At 44.8% G+C, this 20,442-nt stretch overlaps 1 protein-coding gene across 14 annotated transcripts in view; it reads left to right on the top strand.

Annotated features, from left to right (window-relative positions):
* Window positions 1-20,442, top strand: part of CUX1 (cut like homeobox 1) — a 307,420-nt gene that overhangs the window by 165,421 nt on the left and 121,557 nt on the right. For all 14 annotated transcript variants that reach the window (XM_068210258.1, XM_068210246.1, XM_068210247.1 and 11 more), the window contains 4 exons: window positions 5,765-5,902; window positions 9,277-9,400; window positions 11,307-11,383; window positions 12,118-12,184. In XM_068210258.1, coding sequence (XP_068066359.1) covers window positions 5,765-5,902; window positions 9,277-9,400; window positions 11,307-11,383; window positions 12,118-12,184 — 406 coding nt within the window. The remainder of the gene's footprint in view (window positions 1-5,764; window positions 5,903-9,276; window positions 9,401-11,306; window positions 11,384-12,117; window positions 12,185-20,442) is intronic.

A 20,442-nucleotide genomic window follows, 5' to 3' on the forward strand; every position in this document is an offset into this window, starting at 1 on the left:
CCGAGAACGAACCTCGGGCAGTGCAGAGCGGACCGCTGTGCTCTGGTGCAGCCCCTGGCCCATCCCTGGGGGGGTCTCACCGCACGGAAAGACCCCGTTTGTGCTGATTTTACCGCGGGTGAGGAGCCCCCGGCACCCGCGGCCGCCGCCCGATCCGCCCGCGCTGCGATCCAGGCCGGGCTTCGCCGCTCTCCCCGCCGCGCTCCGGGCCGGGGCCGGCCGGGGCTGCCGGGGCTCCTGCGGCCACTCCGGGGTGCCGGGGCTCCTGCGGCCACTCCGGGGGTGCCGGGGGCTCCTGCGGCCACTCCGGGGTGCCGGGGCTCCTGCGGCCACTCCGGGGTGCGGGGGCTCCTGCGGCCACTCCGGGGTGCCGGGGCTCCTGCGGCCACTCCGGGGTGCCGGGGGCTCCTGCGGCCACTCCGGGGTGCGGGGGCTCCGGCGGCCACTCCGGGGTGCCGGGGCTCCTGCGGCCACTCCGGGGTGCCGGGGCTCCTGCGGCCACTCCGGGGTGCCGGGGCTCCTGCGGCCACTCCGGGGTGCCGGGGGCTCCTGCGGCCACTCCGGGGTGCGGGGGCTCCGGCGGCCACTCCGGGGTGCCGGGGGCTCCTGCGGCCACTCCGGGGTGCCGGGGCTCCTGCGGCCACTCCGGGGGTCCGGGCAGCCCCTCCGGGCTCCTGCAGCACCGCCGGGGCTCTCTGCACCGCCGGGGCTCTCTGCGTTCCCTCCGGGACTCGGGCCGCCGTTCCTCCGGGGGTCCCGGTGCTCCCTCCCGGCGGGGCTGTCGGAGCCCGCTCCTCGGGACTGCTCCCGCCCAGCAGCGCTCCGCAGCCCCGGGGTTAAATATATATATATCTATTTAGATAAATATATATGGGGAGAGAGGGTAATTTGGCCCTGCGCACTGCAAATTGTACATTTAAACAATGACACAGTTTTTCCACTCCGTTTGGCAAACCCCGCCATCAGCCCCTCGGTGTTGTCGGGGGTCCTCACCCCTCACGGCAGCAACAGCCACGGCCGAAGGGTTAATCATAAACTTTAAACATTCCCTGTCCCGCAGGAGCTCCTTTTCCAGGAGCCGAGGTGGGCTTTTCCCCCCTCTCCTTAAATAACGAGGGTGGTCCCAGCATACTCTATATCGAGACAGCTTTTCATCAGTTGCTCATCAGCATGCTAATTGCTGTATGACTAATTATGCCCTGAATTCCAGTTGATTTTCTTAATGAGACAGCTGGGTTAATTATGTAATCGTATGATTACATTAGCCCAGAGTGCCCTGGCGAAAAGGAAGGCGGGTGGGAGTGGGATGTCAGCGGGCGAGGGGCACGGGGGCAGCCGCGGTCATTTCGGCCGTAATGACCGGGGAGGGCAAGCCCGCGGTGTGAACACCGGGATGGCATTGCTGCCACGGGGAGCTGTGCCTTCTTCAGCTCCCAGGATGAGGGAGAAATTGGAGTTCTTCAGTAAAATTCACTTGGGAAGCTCAGGCAGTCAGCATGGCCCTGTTGTAACTCGGGGATTGAGGTTGGGTTTGGGCTGAGCGATGTGGGGTGGGGGTTGGAGTGTACAGTCACAGAATATCCTGGGCTGGAAGGGCCCCACGAGGATCATCAGTCCAACTGGCCCCAGCAGTCCCACCCTGGGCATCCCTGAGAGCATTGTCCAAACGCTCCTGGAGCTCTGGCAGCCTTGGGGCCATGCCCATTCCCTGCAGAGCCTGGGCAATGCCCACCACCCTCCAGGAGAGAGCCATCTCTTGATATCCAATCTAAACCTCCCCACACACAGCTCCAGCCGTTCCCTCCTCCTGTCCCTGGTCTCAGAGAGCCGAGATCAGAGCTGCAGAGCCCAGTGAGTCTCTCCTCAGTCTCCTCCAGCTGAACAAACCAGGTTTGTTCAGACAAACCCTCAGCTGCTCCTTGTGCAGCCCCTGCTGACCCTTCACCGTCTGCTGTCCCTCCTTTGGACACTCTCTAGCAGCCTTAGATCTTTCTTACATTGTGACACTCAAAACTGCACCCAGGCTGCTGAGGGACTGCCTCAAGTAATGAGTAGTTCGGGCAAAATCAATCTTAGTGTTTCTTTTAAAATTGTTTGTGAAGTCAGCCTGAGAGGTGTTGCTGCTGTGGCTGCGTCGCACCAGCTCGTTTGATGTGAAGTATTAACTGCTATAAAAATCACTTCACGTCTGTAACATGAATTGTTTTCGTGTCTGTGCCCACTGAGACGTGTCCATCCTCCTTTGTGGGGACAGGAGCTCCTCTGCCAGGGGACAGCGAGGTGTGTCCCAGCAGTGAGCTGGGATGTGCCCGGAGCTCTGCAGTCCTGGGGAAGGAGAGGCAGGAACGGGCTCGGCAGGGTTGGAAATTGGCGGTTTCTGTTTCTGCTGTGGTGGCGTGGAGGAAACCTCGTCAGGGATCGGATCCAGATGTGCTGGGCTGCCTGCGAGCACAGGATGCAGGGGGCTTCTCTGTGGATGCAGCATGCAACAAGTGGATTAGGAGAAACTAGCAGAATAGGAAGCAGGAGGAAAAAAACGCACTAAATTTATTGTAAAAATAGATACCTCAATCTCCTCTTGGGCAGTAATGATCTTGCAAAATAGTTCTTCAAGTTCTGGATGATCAGATCCCTTTTACTAATTTTTTTTTTTTTTTCATTTATCCTGTGCCCAGCAGGGATTCTGGAATTTCACAGTAGAAAATTCAAAGCAAGGGAATAATGTATGATGAGGTTTCCATATTTCAGTGTTCAGCAAGGTGATTTTTCTCTGTTACAGACCACAGAAAGGGCATTTCCTTTGCTGCCTCTCCCTGTATTCCAGGGCCAGTTGATTTTTTTGAGCCGTGTATGCCTGTTGTTTGTGTAATGAATCGAAAGTTTTGGTCCATTGCTTGTTTAAAAATTCAGTGACCTCCTGTTAAATGACATGAAACATACTTTACAAACCTGGTTAATATAAAAAGGTATGCTTTTCCATGCATGCATATGTTGGGAAAAGAGAGTATTTTTATTTATTTTTAATCTGCTCCACTCAGGTAGGAAAAAAGCCATTGTGACTGTAAGGTTTATACTTGTTTCAGGTTAATTGGTGTTTATAAATACTCCAGAAATAACAGGTTTTTAGGTTTTTCAAGCTGAAAGAGCATGTTGGAACTTGCCATGAGAAATTATCTTTCTCTCTGCCTGAAATGTCTTGGTTGGTCATTTTATTGTCGTACAATGATTAGTCTTCTTTAATGCAGTTTATAAAAATTAAGTCTAAGAGGTGCTTCACCCACGGGTTTTTTTCACATGTCCTCCAGCAGTATTTGGTGGCTGCAGGCCATTAGTCCTTCAAATAGGCTCTAGTGAAGTTTGAAGTTTAATGCACGGAGACTTTTTTTACATTTTGTTTGTTCTGCCGCTGTTTTGCTACTTGAACATTAACCTTTAATAGAGCTAAATTAAATATACATGTCCTGATGAATAATTATGAGATTGCAAGCATTTTCATTTTGTACACAAAGCTTCTCAGGGATTGCAAATTTGACTAAAGATTTAGTCATTTTTCACTTTATAATGCCCGTGTTATTTTTTTCTTTTAATTCTTGGCTGATTTCAATATAAAAAGCCCTGTGTATTAGGAGCAAAATACCTCTTGTGCATGTCCCAGCTTTTTACAATGGGTGTGTTAAAATGAGAGTGGGGGAAAGTGCACCCACAATTTTGTCAAGTTCAGTTTCTTTCATCGTGGCACTATTTCACAGAAATACCCACAGCTGAAGCTTAAGATCCCGGGCCCGATAGGATTCGTGGTTTCTGTAACAATTTAAGACGTGGCCAGGGCGAGACAATCCGGCCTTTCTTTGTGCTCAGCAGATGAATGTCCCAGGCTGGCTCTTTGGGGGATGCTGGGCTGCAGGAGTGCGACAAAACGCTCCTTGCAGAGGAAGGTCAGGGACCTCCATGGGAGCAGGGGAATGTTGTGACAGCCCACGCCGTAATAGGACCATCCATAAATACTGCAGAGCCTTCACCTCGTGCTACTGCTGCCACTTCAGCTCTCTATTTAATTCCTTACCTGTACCCCCCTGTCTCTGCCACAATAACATTTTAAGTTTGATTTATTATAAATATTTTAATACAGATAATAATAACGAAAAGTATTTGGCCTAAAAAGCATAAATGAAAAAGCTATGTAGTCATAAACTATGTATGTACAGAGAACAGATGACAAGCAACCTAGATTTTGTATTATGAACAGGGTAATGCCATAAGCTGTTGAAGAACCCAAGTAACAAAATGCAGCAGGCTGCTACTTAGAATGTCTCTGAGTTCAACATAACCCAGTGCTATTCTTTTATAAACTATGCAACAACGCTGGCATATTGAAAAAACACACAGGCTCATGCTTAATGTGTTAACAGAGGTACAATAGACTTATTATGTGTTTCCAGAGACTGGAACTGAGGGTGGTCTGAAAAATTAATGACTGTGGTGGTTGAAAATTAAGTGAACTCCCTAATATATACTGTTGTTGATCCACTGAGTTTGGTGTTTAGCATTCCTCAACAGGAGACTAAATCTTTGCAGCCATTTCACAAGAGATGCTGGCGCCCATAGCAGAAATATATTCAATAATCTTTTATAAGTCCATCACACTCCAGAGTTTTCCTATCCTGACTGGGAAGAAGTCCCAGAATAAATCACACATGCACGTGTCAGGTGTGTGCTGAGAGCCCTCTTTACCAGAAGGGGATGAACATCAGAGAATTAATACTGAGAGGACGTTTGATTAATAGTGTAAGAGAAAGAGAGATCCAAACCCAAGGTTCATGGAATTGATTACATCCACACAACGTTTCTGATTGTTATTGATCTGTCAATTAGAAAAAGTACCACTCAGATCTCCATGGTCACAGAGCTTGTTTGAGCTCTGCTGTGCAGGAGGGCACAGTTTGCTTCAGAAATTCACTCCTGCACAAGCAGAGGCCTGTGAGGGACGGTCGCTGTCAGTGAGCTGTGCAGTTTGATTGCTTTTCACCCAAAAATTCTCATTTTGTAATTAAAAATCGGAAGCTTAAAACTTTCACATGCCTTTGTATCATGACTGTCTGCTCCCAGGAACTCTGTCCTGGGGATTAGTGCCGGGATGAAGAAACCATGTCCAAATTTCATGGAATCACAGAATGGTTTGGGTTGGAAGGGACCTTAAAGCTCATCCCACTCCACCCCATCCCCTCCCTTGGGTGGGGACACCTTCTACTGTCCCAGGCTGCTCCAAGCCCTGTCCAGCCTGGCCTTGGACACTTCCAGGGATCCAGGGGCAGCTACAATCAGGGCAGGCTGTGCTGGGACCTCAGCACCCTCACAGCCAAGAATTTTTCCCCTCTATCCCATCTCTCCCTGCCCTCTGGCAGTGGGAAGCCATTCCCCCTTGTCCTATCACTCCATGTCCTTGTCCCAGGTCCCTATCCAGCTCTTTTGGAGCCCTTTAGGCGCTGGAAGGGGCTTTAAAGTCTCCCCAGAGCTTTTTCTTCTCCTGGCTGAACACCCCCAGCCCTCTCAGCCTGGCTCTGTATTTAAAGGGAACATAGATAGAATGAAATAGTTCTGTTTTTTTAAAGTTTGCAGGATATACAATGTGAGGAATGTACAGGTCTAATAACTCAAAGAAGGACCCTGCTGACACCAAAATGGAGAAAAAAGGACACTTGTGCTCTGAACTGCTTGGGTCCTAGAAGTGTACCTGCTACATTTTATTTTACTGTTTCTTTTTCAGATCCGGTTCCAGCCTTGGATTTAGGACAGCAGCTTCAGCTGAAGGTTCAACGCATGCACGATATTGAAACAGAAAACCAGAAACTTAGGGAAACTCTGGAGGAATACAATAAAGAATTCGCCGAGGTGAAAAATCAGGGTAGGTTGCAACCATATTATCAGCTCTTAATGCACACTGAAATTTGAATACAGAAAATGTATTCAGTTTTATTTCTTAAAGGTAGAGGTGAAAGTAGCGTTGAAATTCAGTAGAGAAAGTGCAGTGGTCTGTTAGGGTCACTTCTGTATTTGTGTGTGGAGATGGGCTTTGGGCAGACTCTTTGGATTTCTTCAGATTTTCATTTCCTGTAGCACAAAGTCAGAGGATGGAGTTGTTATTCTGCATATTTGGTTGTAGCCTTCAGCACTGAAAATTACACCTGACTGACGTTATTTGTGACATTTTATGAGAGACAGTGCTGGTACTGACATCAGGCTGAACGTGGGCGTTGGTACTTGCAGGATGTGCAGCTTGCAGAGAGAAACACAAAAATTGAGTATTTTGTACCCACATATGAATCTGTCCAAAATAGAACTTTTTCTGTACTGCTTTTCCTTATCTAAATGTACTACTGGAGTACATTCAGTATATGCACTTTATTTTTACTCTAGAGAACATCCATAGAGAAATGTAAATACAAGCTATTACTGTTAAATTATTTAAGTTTTAATGAGACCCAAGTACATAAAAATACATGAAAATCTCAATGAGATTTAAAGCCTGTTGGCTTTAAGACTGTTTAAGTTTTCTTGGGATTCAGTTTCCTGCACCAGGAAAAAAAAATTTTCCCAGCCATACACTTAGTTGCCCATCCATGGGACTTTTCATTTCCATCTTTAATGCCCAGTTGTGGATGGTGGAAAGGTAAATTTTCTTGGCATTTGGAAAACTGGAGATTTTAATTTGTTCTTTATATTATGGAACTGTTGCACCCAAATAAAAGTTTGAAAGCTGCATTAGCAACTAAGTTGATTTTGTTAAATCTCATTTTTTTGCTGAGGGAACATCTACGCAGTTAAATATTTTGGAATATATATTTTCTTGATGTAGAGGATGTGACCCCTGGAGAGGACAGGTATCAGCATGCCAGGATTTGGGCTGGACTGCAGGAGATGTCATGTTGGAACTGTAATGCTCTAAGCAAAACTGTATTTTTTGCTGGAAATGTACAATCATTGCAGTTCACTGTGCAGAGTTTTCCTGAGGCTGTGCATCCAGTACATCCAAGCATGACACGGGGGTTCATCCCACAAAGTGGAAAAGCTCTTGACTTGTAGAGTTTTTTTCTACAACCACTCATAACTGACATTTTTGATTTTCCCTGGTGTGCTGGAACTTCCTTTCCATTTCCCCACTGTAGCCTTTGTGTTGTTTTTCACTCCAGTGCAGTGGTTTCACTCTCAGTTTCAAACAGGGATTAATAAGCTATCCAGGGAAAAGGCTGTTGTTAGCTGAGGGTGCTTTGATCAGTTAATCTCTTTGTTTGGAGGGCTGGTACGAGCTCTACGGTGCCTGTAAGAACTTCTTCCAAAACTGGTATAAATGGCAGTGCCTGACAAGCTGTAGCTGACCTGAGCACTGAAGAAGGCACTTAGTGCTTCAAGCAATGTAGAGGATTCAGCTGTACTTGGCCAGCACATCTATTGTTAGGTGCTTAAAGGTAAAATCAGGTTTTATTACGAAAGTTACGTTTTCCCCCATGTTTGTGCACTTCTTGCATTCGTTTTTGTAGTTTTGTTTTCTTTTAAAATTAGTCATTGTGCAATCACATGCATTTCCATGAGATTATTTTGCTCTCTGTTTCTCCCTATATCAGAATTTTTTTGCAGATTTATATCTGAAAAATAGGAAGGTGTTTATATAAAATCCAAACACCTGGAGCAGAGGTGGCCCAGGAGGGAGTGCAGCCCCCTTTGCCCACAGGAGCAGCATCCTACTGTCAGTGCAAAGGAGCATCCTTTGCTTATTCAGGAAGAGATCAGGACTTGTATGACTTCCCAGATCTCAGGGAAGAATCTCCCTTTGCTTAAGAAAAAAAAAAAAAAAGAGGTGACGTGTCCTTTTCACGGCCTGTTACTCAGTAATGAGCCTCAGCTGATTTCTGCACAGCCAGCAAAATCCTGCTCCTTCAGGCAGAGGCAGCTGCTTTGCTGGCCAGCATTTTTACCACTCTTCCCCCCTTTTTTGTGGTCACAGTGGCTCAAGCTGCCTTTGGTAGTGCCCAAACAGCAGATCATGTCACCAGCTACCTCCTGTCTGCTTCACAGCTCTCTGCTCAACTCTCAGCATCAGGGTTTTGAAGATTATGTGTGGGTTTGTGTAATATTATTGAGATTTTTTTCCAGCAAGCTCATAGGGTTTATTTTGCATATTAGGGTTTGTCTTCCTGAGATGTTTCTGCAGAATATGAAACTTTACACATCCAGAAGTTTTTATTTTTTCCTCAAGCATTATTAATGGTATCTGTTAATAAGCTGATGTCTTTAACCCCCCCTGCATCCTGGTGTGAGTACTCTGAACTGTGTTGCTGCTGTGAGTCTTCTGGCGGTCCAAGGCTTTTTCCAAATTCCATTATTGTTACAGAGCATACTCTGGTGGATGTGCTGCTTTTCCTCTTGTGAGCCCTATAAGGATTCAGTCCTTTCCTGTGGGTGGATCACCGGGCTTTCACGTAGGAGCAGATCAGAGCACGTCAGGAGATGCTGAGCTCTAGTTCTGCAGGTTTCTGCATCTGCTCCCATCCACTGCTGGGCATGGGGAAATGCAGGAGAGCTCTTTATCCTAAGGAGGGGTTCTGCAAATTCCCTGGAAGGCTGCAAGTGTCTCAGAAAGTTAAAACAGTCAATGCTTGGGTGTAAACCCTGGGGTGGAGGACGAGGCAGCGACAGCAACTGGGACATGCAGAGCTGCAGTGCCTGCTGAGAACGCAGCAGCTGGATCCCAACTGCCAGGTTTCTCATCAGCTGGGGAGCAGAACAGAGCTGTATCCCAGATACCTGTTCAGCTGGTGTGAGATTGCATCTGTGCATGAACCGTGGTGGGACTGCCTCTTAGTGCATGAGCACAGTCAGGTGAATGAAGTGTCCTGTGTGTAAATGCATACTTAAACCTACACTGGGACTTTATTAATCTTCTCTCAGCACTGAGCTAATTTTAGGCTAGTCAATAAGGTGATATTATATTTTACAATTGATTTTTTTTCTTTCTTTTAAAAAAAAAAATCGTGTTAGAGGAACCTTCTTCACTCTGCTTTCCAGCAAACTCCATTGATCCTTCTCAACCTAAACACTTAAAGTTCAATTTAACATTTAGGGAGTAAAAGGTCTCCAAAGGGACTCATATCCATTGATTTTGTGTCAGAGTTGAAGAGCTAAAGTTTAAAACACACTGAGCCTACAGGGTAAAGCAAGCCTTGTGTTGTGGAACCACGTGGAGCTGTGTAAACTCATTCTTCCCCTATTGTTTTCCTGCAGAGGTTACAATAAAAGCACTTAAGGAGAAAATCCGAGAATATGAACAGACCCTGAAGAACCAAGCAGAGAACATAGCCCTTGAAAAGGAACAAAAGTTACAAAATGATTTTGCGGAGAAGGAGAGGTGAGTGTGTGTGTGTGTGTGTGTGTCTGGGTGTTGGGGAGGAGCAGAGAGGTATTTTTCTGTTTAATCTTCCCAGCCAGGACTGGTGGCTGGAGACAGCTCATCCATTGAGTGATTCTGGCGATTTATGCCTTTGACATGGGATCATTTGATACTCAGCTTTGCCCAGGAGAACAGTCAGGAGAGTGTGGAAGTGAAACAAGGACAGATTGTCTCTTCTCTGTGGTGTGGGGAGGGGGTGTCACGTTCAGGAGGGTGCAAACCTGCTTTTATTCCTCCCTGGCTGTACTGTCCTCTGTGACACCCATCTGTCTCCATTAGCCTGTGTGTCACAGGCTCTGCAGCCCTGGGCTGGGGCAGGTGAGCCACAGCACCCACAGCCAGGGCAAGGGATGCACCACCCCTGCTCCCCTGGGAATGCCTGAGACAGGGGATGTCTTCCTGAATTATCCTGGGAAGGTTTGCATCTTCCTCCATGCCAAAATTAAGAAGCGTTTGCATTATTTACTGTAGATTTTTTTTAAAGACATTTTGGATGCATTTCTGATCTTTTGCAAATGAGCAGGGAGTGTTTGATTCTTTAGGTTGGTGGGCAAATAAATCAGGCAGGAAAAAACCAAGGGGCTAAAGAGGGAGTTCTTTCAGGCTGCATTCCCTGCCTTGAGAATTTATGTCTCCTGTGGAGCAATAACACTGAAGCTATAATGTGTTCAACATAGCGTGGAAAACCTTCAGTTCACGTGAGCTTTTTAGTTGGAGGGTTGATTGTTTAAATTCAGGGCTGAATGAGGAGAATCCACCAGTGAATGCAAAGGGGTTTTTTTGATTCATCAATACCTGTGGTTCCTGTTTGATAAGCAGCTTGTAAGCAGTGGTTTTAACAACTGCAATTTCAATATACTTAAAAATAAAACAAAATGGCAGGTCATGGAATGCAAATAATGTGTGTAAGAGAGGTTTTGAGGTCTCAAAGAATATGGTTCAGTATGAAGGGAACTGACGCATGATTCTCGCTATAAATAGTTCTTAACCTGGTCAGCAGTGTTGGAGAAGAAATTTGTGCACCCTATGGAGTGCAGGCAGGATGCTGGTAGTTTCATAAGCCATTTCACAATTCCGAGATCTGCAGAATATCCTAAAAGCAGTGTTGTAAAAAGCACAGCTCCTGGGAGATGTTGGAGCAGCTCCTTTCAAAGACGACTTTTATAACTCCTGCAGCCTGGCCCTTAGCAAGGACTGCAGTAGCTGCCTGGCCAGATGATGTAAAAATGAGTTTGACTGACACAAACAAGAAAATGTTGCCTGTGGACGTAAGAAATGTGAGCATATTAAACTTTTGCTCGTGTTCTATAGAAAATATCTCTGTGAGATTTGTTTTGAAATATGTGTGTTTTCTTAAAGAGTAGCTAATAATATTGCTGCATTTGGCACCCGTTACAGCTCTGATGAAACAGCTGCTGCATCTATTCACTCTATCAGTTATGGCAACAAATTCCTTCATTATGACACTAAAATGGAAATGTATCATTCTTCTTGTACTAACTTTGTACAACAGAGGGTGCTTGGTGACAATTTTCTCAATGTGTGTGACATTTCCAAAACAAATTATGCTCAAGAAAACCTTCCACTGAAGTTGTCATTTATGTAGCAGTCAACTCTTTATAATGTTCACAGCTTATGTTATGAGGTGGCTACACTGTTGAAATTTTAATAAGTGGGACCACAAAGTAGGAGCAGCATCTCACAACGTGACAGCATTTATGGGTCCCACGGAAGCACCTCGGAGCCTGTGTGGTGTTGGCAGTTGTCTCCTTCCAGTTGAGACATTTAATGGCTCCATCCCCCAAATCTGCAAGGCACAGATGAGTTGTTAGCTCTGCTCTCACCTCTCCTCTCCCCTTCACAGAAAATTGCAGGAGACCCAGATGTCGACAGCCTCGAAGCTGGAGGAAGCCGAACACAAAGTTCAAGCTCTGCAAACAGGTTTGGCATGGCTTTTGTGACCTTTCCAGCTGATCAGGTGGGAGGTGAGAGGACAGGGATCGCTGGGTGTGTCAGGACTGGGTGTGGAGCAGCTCTTGGCGTGCAGGGAGGTCCAGCAGAGCTCGGATGTGCTTGGTGAATCAGAGCAAACACTCCCGTTGCAGCTGTCATTGGCAAATAACAGGGACAAGGCCATGGAGCACACACAGAGCATCCCTGGAATTAGAGCAGGCCATGGACTTACCCTCCATGTGTGTTCTGCTTCCACACATTTCCAAACTGTGATAAACATCTGTACTGAGCAGTGTGAACCCCATTTCTTGCCTGTTGCTATGACTTGCCATTAATTTTCATCTCTGCACACTTTGAAATTCCAGGTCTGGACACATTTGGCTTTGTTTACTATGAGAACAGAAGAAATTTTATTTCCTGAACTACTGCAATAAGTATTTCAAAGGAATAAGCAGTTTAGCCAGCTTAATAAGAAACTAATAGTGTCTAGCTTGGTTAAGCAGAAACTGGAGATTTTTGCAATGTAACAGAAATACTGTAAGAAATTGTGAAAAAAGTCAAAACCCTATGGTTTTTTCTAAGCCATAATGGTTTGCCTAGGTAGAAAGATAAAGCTAAGGAGGTGTATAGCTTTATTTTTTTTCATCAGGAGATGTACAGCCTTATTTATGACTGAATACTGCTATTTCAGTACTGTAATGCTTCATGTTTATGCCTTTTAGCCTTGGAAAAAACCAGGACAGAACTATTTGATCTGAAAACAAAATACGATGAAGAAACTACTGCAAAGTAAGATTTCCCTGTTTTCTTTCTGTGTCTTCCTTCAGGGTACCACTGATTTTTTTTTGTTTTGCATCTGTCTGCTGGAGAGAGATGAGATGAGGGAGGCTCAGGCATCCAAGTTTTTGGAAAACATGGTCATAATTTGGCCTCCTATGGAGAGATTATTAGTTTTCATATTTTCTTCTCCCCAACAAGACACTTCTCCTGGCACACACGCTGCTGCATTCCTGGTTTCATTCTCAGGTGCTTCATCTGTGTATCTCTTACCCTGTGTATATCTCTTGTATTTCATTTAGAAATAGAGCAGTTTCAGAAATAAGGTATTCATTGTGATCTTCCCATCTTGGTGAAAACAAAGCTTCATTTAGTAAAGGATTTCTGTTTGATTCTTAGGCACCCAGGTTCTTTCTGCTTTTGGGGTAGTAGTCCTTGCTCTGCCAGGTTCACCCCTAATTACAGAGAGCAGCATTTTGGGCAGATTTTCCTTGTTTTCAAGTAGAACATGAAGGTAGTCTTAAAAATGTATATTCTTGTCTTCTTAGTAGCTACTGTTTCCAATTATCCTCTGGTTTTATTAACCATCAGGGCAGGGAACAACAAAGGAGACAGACTGCTGCTGGTTTCCTTTGAACCCTTCATATTTAAGGAAAGTTAATAATGAGAAGGAATTCTCATGATCAGTGGGATTAAGCACAAAGAGTCGTTTCAGTGTCTGGAAATGGGCTGGGAATGAAGCAGCCATTTCAGATGGCTGGGACACTCCAGGGAAGGGCTGGGACTCAGTGTCACCTCCCTGTGCCCACTGCCCAGGGTTAAAAGCCAGTCAAACTGGCACCAGTTTTAAATTTCTTACCCTGTGGTTCTGTGCCTGTTGAGGATCTGATTCCCTGCTGAGGATGTGGGGAACACAGCTGGAGCTCACAAAATTCAGCCAATGGTAGTTTTAACAATCAGCACTTGGAGTTTAAACACCTTTTATGTCCTTCAGGGTAATCTTTCAGGTGAATTTTGGTCTGGCTTTGGAAGTCCAGTTTCCTTTGAGCTCCATGTAGGATGAGTTCCATGCAAGGGGATCAAAAGTATTTTTGTTCCCTCATTGATTCATCCCTCTCTAAGGGATGTAAACAATTGCTGGTTCAGATGGAGCCTTTAATTCCTGCAGATTGACTTTGTTTTTTCCTGCACATGACTGATATTGTTGCTGTTACTTCATGTTGCAGTTACTTCTGGGAGAACAGGCAGAGATCAGTGGTTGTAGGCACTGAACCTAATAACCTCTCACCCTTTTTAATGTGTTTATTTGCAGAGTGCTTCATTTTTTAATGCTGTTTCCCTAAGTGCTGTTATTTATCTTAGACCGAGCAAAATCTGTTCTCTAAAATATTTGTTTGCCTTTCTAATCTCACTCTTTTGGGGAGATTCACACAGAAATATTTGGTTTTTATATGATCTTGAGAATGACTCTTACCTGATTTATATAGAATTACATAAAATTAGTGGCATCTGCAGTAACAAGAAGTTTATTGTGTTCTGTAGCAGAATGATTATGGAGACTGGGTCTGGAATATAGTGGTCATGGAGCTGAATCCTGAAGCAGACATTAAACTTGTACTTTATCTCCCAGACTAATGTACTGTGAAAACAAACTTGTAGGTCCTAATAACAGCAGAAATATTTTATCATTGTTTTGGATATTTATGGCAGGAATAGTTCTTGCATAACAACAGTCATCTGTAGCATTTGTAGCCCAAATTTTGCAATATGAAAATCTAGAAGAACATGAAAAGGGAACTGAATGTAGACAGTGAAATTGAGTCATCTATTTTAATTGTAAAAGCTGGGAGAAAGGCTGAAAAAACACCAATAAAAAGGGTGAAAGACAGTTTGATTCTTTTCTTAAAAGAAGCCCTCTTTTGATCTAAGTCTGAAAAGCTACTTGTATTGCCAATTTTAATTTTATGTTTTAAAAACATGTGATTTTTATCTTAGGCCAGAATTGTTAGTTTTACAGATGCTTATTTGATGCAGATGAATTGGAGTGCCTTCAGGAAAAAAACAGATAATTGTCAATATTCAAAAGCTAACAGTGCTTTCAAGATTTTCAGTTTCAGAATAAAGCTGTCTTTCAACTACTTGAAACTTTGAAAATCTTTCAAACAAGGCAAAAAACCCCCAAGAAGCAGAAGAAATACAGAGTGAGAAGTCTTCATTATCAGCATTAAGGAGTCTGGAATTTATCCTGGAGACCAGTTGTGGTGATCTGAAAAGTTGGGAATCATTATGTCAACTTGTTTGTTTTATCTTTTCACAATGTCCCATTCAAAGTACTCTACGTGCAAAGGGAGGGACAGAGGCACAGCCAGGCACCTTCAGATGAGATCAGTGGCTGGAATTAAAATTTCCAGCCCAATTCTGTCATCCCCACATACAGAATTCCCAGCAGGTGGGTGTGTGCTGCCCCTGCCCCTTCCCTAAGCCCCAGCACAGCCCCGGGCCGGGCACTGAAGGTGTTAATGACAAAAAGAAGTTTATTATGTGCAGTCATTGCAGTCTGTCAGCTGGAATATCAGAAGCTGCCTTTGACAAGATGGCAGGAGCAAAGTTTTCCATGTGTAGGCTTGAAGTAAAATGTAATTAGCCTTTATGTGCAGAACAAGGATCCATTGATGAATACAGCTGGTCTTTGTTTTCTTCTGTCATTGAGTGTGGGAGGTAAAAGTGTTCTTCTTCATGTTTATTAATACAAGATTCCTTAGACAAATGGCAAGCACAGTTTAATATTTGTTGGAACACAGAGGGGCTTGCCAAAACAGTTGTTGTGTAAGAGGATTTCAAGGTTTTCAGATTATAATCATCTCTGGGTTAAATAAATGAATGATTGCTCTGCCTTTTTCAATTAAAGAGGCACATCCTCTCTCGAGGCCTGACACTGATTTTGTTTGCTGTCCCACACGTTCCTATCAGCAAAACTGGCTTTAACCAACACTAATGAGTTTGATCTGGAGATTCTATCAGACCTGGAACCAAAAAGCAAATGCTGACTTGAGTTTCAGCAAAATTAAATAATATTGGGGTTGTTTGGTTTTTTCTTTTAATGCAACAGACTTTCCTTTTTCATTCTTTCTTTCTTTGTAAAAAAAGAAACATTCTGTATACAATTTACTCAGTTTTCCAGGGAAAAACTTCTCTCTGACAGTGCTCTTTCACTTCTGGTTTGCTGCAGAATCCAAGTAAGTGCTTGGGATTCCCAGCTGAGTTCCCAGCCGGAATGGTTGGATTCCAGTTTTAGATCAATTCCAGAGCCACCTCTTTGCTCCGACCCCTGCTCTTCCCCAACCTAAATGAATTCTAATTGGAAAAGGACCTTGGGTTGCAGCACGTACAGTAGGCTTGTTACATTACTGTTAACATGTGGGTTGAGGCTCCCTGCCTTTGATGAAAGAAAATATCGAGTTTCACTGAAATGCTCCATTTTCACCAGCCAGCTTTAAGTAGTCTTGTGAGGATTTCGGGTACTGCCCCCTCCTCCCTCCGCCCTCCCCAGTTCTGCAATAAAAGCCTCCATAAACAACACAAACCAGAAATTGTTTAGGTTAAGGTTGTCAGTCAGCAGCTCTGCCACCACCAGTTCTATTACCAGTGGATTTTCTGTAAGATTCAGACTTTTTGTCCTTCTAAAAGCACAGGAATGCAACGGAGAAGGAGCTTTTCATATTTACTGAAGCAGTCATCCAAACACAGCTACTTTCAATAAGTTGTAGAAAAACATTTTGCCTCCAGTATATGGGCAGAGAATTGTTGTCCTTCCATAGATCAGACTGATTATTGTTTATTTTGGCAGCACAGCTAAGGATGACACAGGAGGATAATGGGAACAGGAGGAGATGCCTGTGGTTTTTGGCTCTCTGGGGTAAACTATGCTCTTCTTCCACATTATCAAACAGACCTGTCCTTCAGGCATCAGTGTAGAATAAAGTTCTACAGATGTGTTTTTCAGCATGGAAGGAGTGTAGGATTAGGCTTGGAGACAGGGGACCAAAAGTTTTAGAGAATTCCTGAAGACTTATTTCTGCCTGGAGTTACATAGTGGAATTGAAGTATTCGTGTGAATTCTTTTATTATATTGTGGCAAATCTCAGTTAACTTGGACTTCAGGGGAATAATTCCCAATATATTGTGAGAATTGAATTATTTACTTTAATTTTATTTTAACAAATCTTTCTTGTTTAAGTGCTGGCTGGTGCCAGTATATCACTTCTCAAATGTTTGTAGTCTTCCATTTTGATGGTGCTCAGGGTCAAACTGAATAAAAAATAAAGTTGTGCTCCCTCCAGCACCACATAATTGCTGTGATAAATGGTCTCAATGCTGCTTCCCCCCATTGAGCCTGAAGTACTATAGTTAAGGTGGTGGTGTTGTACATGACATAGCTTCTATTTGCTGTGCCTTTAAGGTCTTAAAGTTTCCTATTTCCTGTTCCTTTGATGAGTCATTAACTTCTAATGCTCAGCTTTGGAATTACTGCTGTATTTAAAGTGATTTCCCTAAAAACAGGAGATGGAGAACTTCACAGCCATGTCTCTTTTCAGAGTTTTTCCCTCAGCTTCCTAGTTCTACTGCCACCAGTGAAACCCCAGGATTGGTGGCAAGGAGAGGATGATAAACCAGGGAAGATGTTTCAGACAGCTGTGTTTTTTTTAAAGAAAAAAAAAAAGTGAAGCAAAATTGAATGTTTTGAATCTTACAGAAAGCTCTGTCTGCATTTAACATTTGAGGTTCAAAGTTTTAACTGTGCCTTATGCAAAACTCACCAGGCTGGAAGTCACTATTATGACATTATTATTTTGCTTAAAAACCTACAAGTGAAGATGAATGGAAATACTTTGGAGATCAGCTTCTTATTTTGACAAAAAACTTTGGTGTGAAAGAGGGCTTGAGAGCCCATGTGCAAACCAGCTCTTTTTGTCACATTTTTGGTTCAGCCTGCAGTCACACCAGAAAAGCTGCAAAGTTGTATGGGAAGACAATTCAGTGTTCCTGTAAAACACTTGGCATTAACTTTTACTTTTGGATAGGGAAACTGAGGCACAAGCAGTGTGGTTAATGCCCAAAGACAACAGTCAAGCCTTGGCTGGAGTCTAGAAATATGCAGACATGCAAATGACAGACCACAAGCTGACAAAAGGGTTATTTATTTTCATTTTTCATTTCTAAGGCTGCTTTTCTGAGAACTCCATAGAAATGGAGCCATTGGAATCAGTAGGAGTTCGTGCCGTAGCTGGGCTCTGGTGCCTCTTTTGTTGGACTTGTAATGCTTGCAAATTAGTTAATGTAACTGTCTGACTGCACCAAAGTGCCCTCGTTCCTCTCAGGGCTTTTATTTTGTTTGTGTTTTAACCTCCAGTGAGACTGTTCAGTTCCTTTTTCTAGTATAGCCTAAAAGCTGGTGTTATTTAACAACCCAAACTAGAAAAACATAGCCTTAGGGTATTCCAGCATATTCTAGTCATCACCCTGTTATCTGTAACCTTGGGTTGACATCAGATCCTTAGATGGAAATCTTTAAATAAATGCAAAGCACTTTGGCTCCTGTGCCAGCCTGGCTGGGGGTCATCAGCCAGGGCTTCTCCATGGGAATGCAGCTGCATGGAGAGGATCTGTGTGAAGTGACAAGGGGCAGGAGTGTCCCTGTGTCCCTGTCCTGTCTGTCCCCACTTGCCCTTGTGGAGCCAGACCTCTCCAGGCTGGTGCAGCTGCCTGGGTCCAGGAACAGAGGGACCACGAGTGTGTCCTGCAGTCCCAGCCTCCAGCAGAGATTGCCTTTCCCTGTGAGGCCAGCCAAAGGACATGGCAGCTTTTTGAGCCATCTCACCACAGCAGGTCCTTGTACCTGCAGCAGCTGAGCTTTGAAGGTGCCTGGGAGGGCCGTGTGAGGAAGAAGAGGAGCGAGTCAGAGGGAAGGAAACCCTCCTGGCAGAGGCACATCTGCCCCCAGCAGGGACAAGCTCCTTGGGCTTGCATCTGCCAGTCAGCTGAGCCTGGATTCCACTCTTTCATGTGTGTCTGCAAATTACAACAGTTTCTTTTTTAATTTTATTTTTCAAAGTAGCAAATCAACTGAGTTATTTTGGTGCAGAACTGCTTCCTGGCGAGGCCCTGTCTGTGACAGCAGGAGGGCACGTGGCTGTGCCTGCTCCAGCTCCTGCAGGGCTGGGATGGTGGGGAGGAGGCGAGCAGAGAAACCCTGGGATCATCAAAAACAAATGGTTCAGCTGTTTCCAGTCAGGCCCTGCCCTGTGGGGTTACCATTTCCAGCCCAAAGCAGAGCTCTGCAGGAGGTGCTGAGTTAAACTGGCAGGTGCTGCAGTGCTTGTCTCTACCTGGCCACGTGTGTAATGGGTGACTTCCTGCACTGGGCTGTGCTGGAAACTCTCCTTGTGCTCCAGGGATGGATTCCAGCTGCTTTTCCCACTCCCACGCAGGCAGAGAAATGAGTCAGGAAAGTGCACTGTGCTCCCTCATTTATTGAAAGAGACGAGAACGTCCTGAACGAGAAGGGAACTTCAGGAAGCTTAGTGAGACCCCAGGCACTAAAACTCTGTATCCTGGAAAACAGCCTCTTTTTTCTGCCTGGATCGTGTGTCCCTTTGGAGATCCAGGTGTTTGCTGTGAGAGCTGGCAGCCCTGCTCCCCAGTCCCATATTGCTTCATACAGTCAACTTTCATGTTCCCCCAGTGCTTTCATTTGGGTTTTTTGTTTGCCTTTTCCAAAAACAGGAAGGTGTGAGCCATTACTGTCAGAGGCTGCATCTGGCACAACTTGCCTTATGGAAGTATCCCAATGCTGTTTCCTCATTAGCAAGGTTTTTCAGCATCTCATTAAACCTACACCTAAATGTAGGTATGTCTGAACCCATCCCTGCCTTAAAGAGTTGCTGTGATGCCCCAGCTATCAGCCACCTGACTGCAGTAGCAGGGATATTATCCTTTCCACAGTTGCCTTAGAAATAAAAAGTATTTCTGACTTGTGTCACCAGTTCATACTGTTGATGTTGAGAACTCAGGGGTCTTCCCATTTCTCAGGGTAAAGGCTACAGAATGAAGTCCTGTGCCTGTGTGGCTGTACTGGTCATCCCTGCTTTTAAAACTCCCAGTTATTTCTCCTGCCCACTCCCATGTAATTATTTAAGTTCCCTTTGAGCCCTTTTCCTCATGTCTGTGGCAGAAGCAGGGCTGGGAGGGAGGTGTCACCCCAGCACTTGCACCCCTGCGTTTGCCCTGTGCTCTGGTTGCAGGAGAAAAGGGGTTTTGGTCTGCAGACTTGGGGCAGTTTTGGCAGCAATAAGGCCATAAAAGAGTGGCATTTCTAGTAAATCAGACTTTCCTGAGGAGCAGTTGGAGTGTGGGGTGTGAGGGTGTGGATGTCAGAAGAGTGTGTCCTGCCTGGTTCAGCCCCCTCTGATCCTCCTGAAGACATCACTTAATGGGACCTAAGAAATATTGTCTCATTTACATATCTCTGATCTAATTAAAAGACAATAAGGCCACGTGGGATTGCAGTTTTGTGTCACAGAAGATATCTGGTGTGGGGGAAATAAAATTGCTTTATCTTGATGAGATTTTTTTTAAAGATAATGTTTTAACAAATAAGTTTTAAAAAAATAACTGTCTTTGATCAGGAAACTGAGAATCCAGGATAGAACACTGATTCAGGGATTTGGAAGAGCTGGGTGTTGGCCAGCTCATGGAACAGAAGGGATAAGGCAGGATGGTGCAGACGCTAAACCCAAGAAAAACAATAGACAACATGCAGGCCTGTTAATAACTTCATTAGCATTCATGTAAAGCATTAAATAAACAAATGCATAATACACAAATCCTGTAAGCCTGAGATTATTAACCCTTAACACTTCTCTGGTGTTTCTGCAGGAGCAGAACAGAGCAGAGGCTGTGATTTTGTGCCTTGCCTCTCAGAGTTTTAATACCTTGAGAAACTGAGTCCCAGGGAAATTGCTCAGGGGCTGGAATACTGGAAGGCAACCAGCACTACAGCAAGGATCACAGCTGGGAAATCAAGGCAGTACGCAGAGGAAAGGACTTCTGGTTCCCCTGTTTTGCTTGGATGCAGCTGCTTGGAACCCAGAATAAACCCCAGCTGATCAAGCCTTGCTTGCAAGCTCTAAGTGCCTGCTTGTAAGAAATTTTGAGCAAAAATTAAATTTGACTGAAGCACTGCCTTGGGGTTACTAACCTTTTGTAGCAGA

Source organism: Anomalospiza imberbis, chromosome 20 (assembly GCF_031753505.1).
Source record: "Anomalospiza imberbis isolate Cuckoo-Finch-1a 21T00152 chromosome 20, ASM3175350v1, whole genome shotgun sequence".
In the NCBI taxonomy this organism is placed as follows: Eukaryota; Metazoa; Chordata; class Aves; order Passeriformes; family Viduidae; genus Anomalospiza; species Anomalospiza imberbis.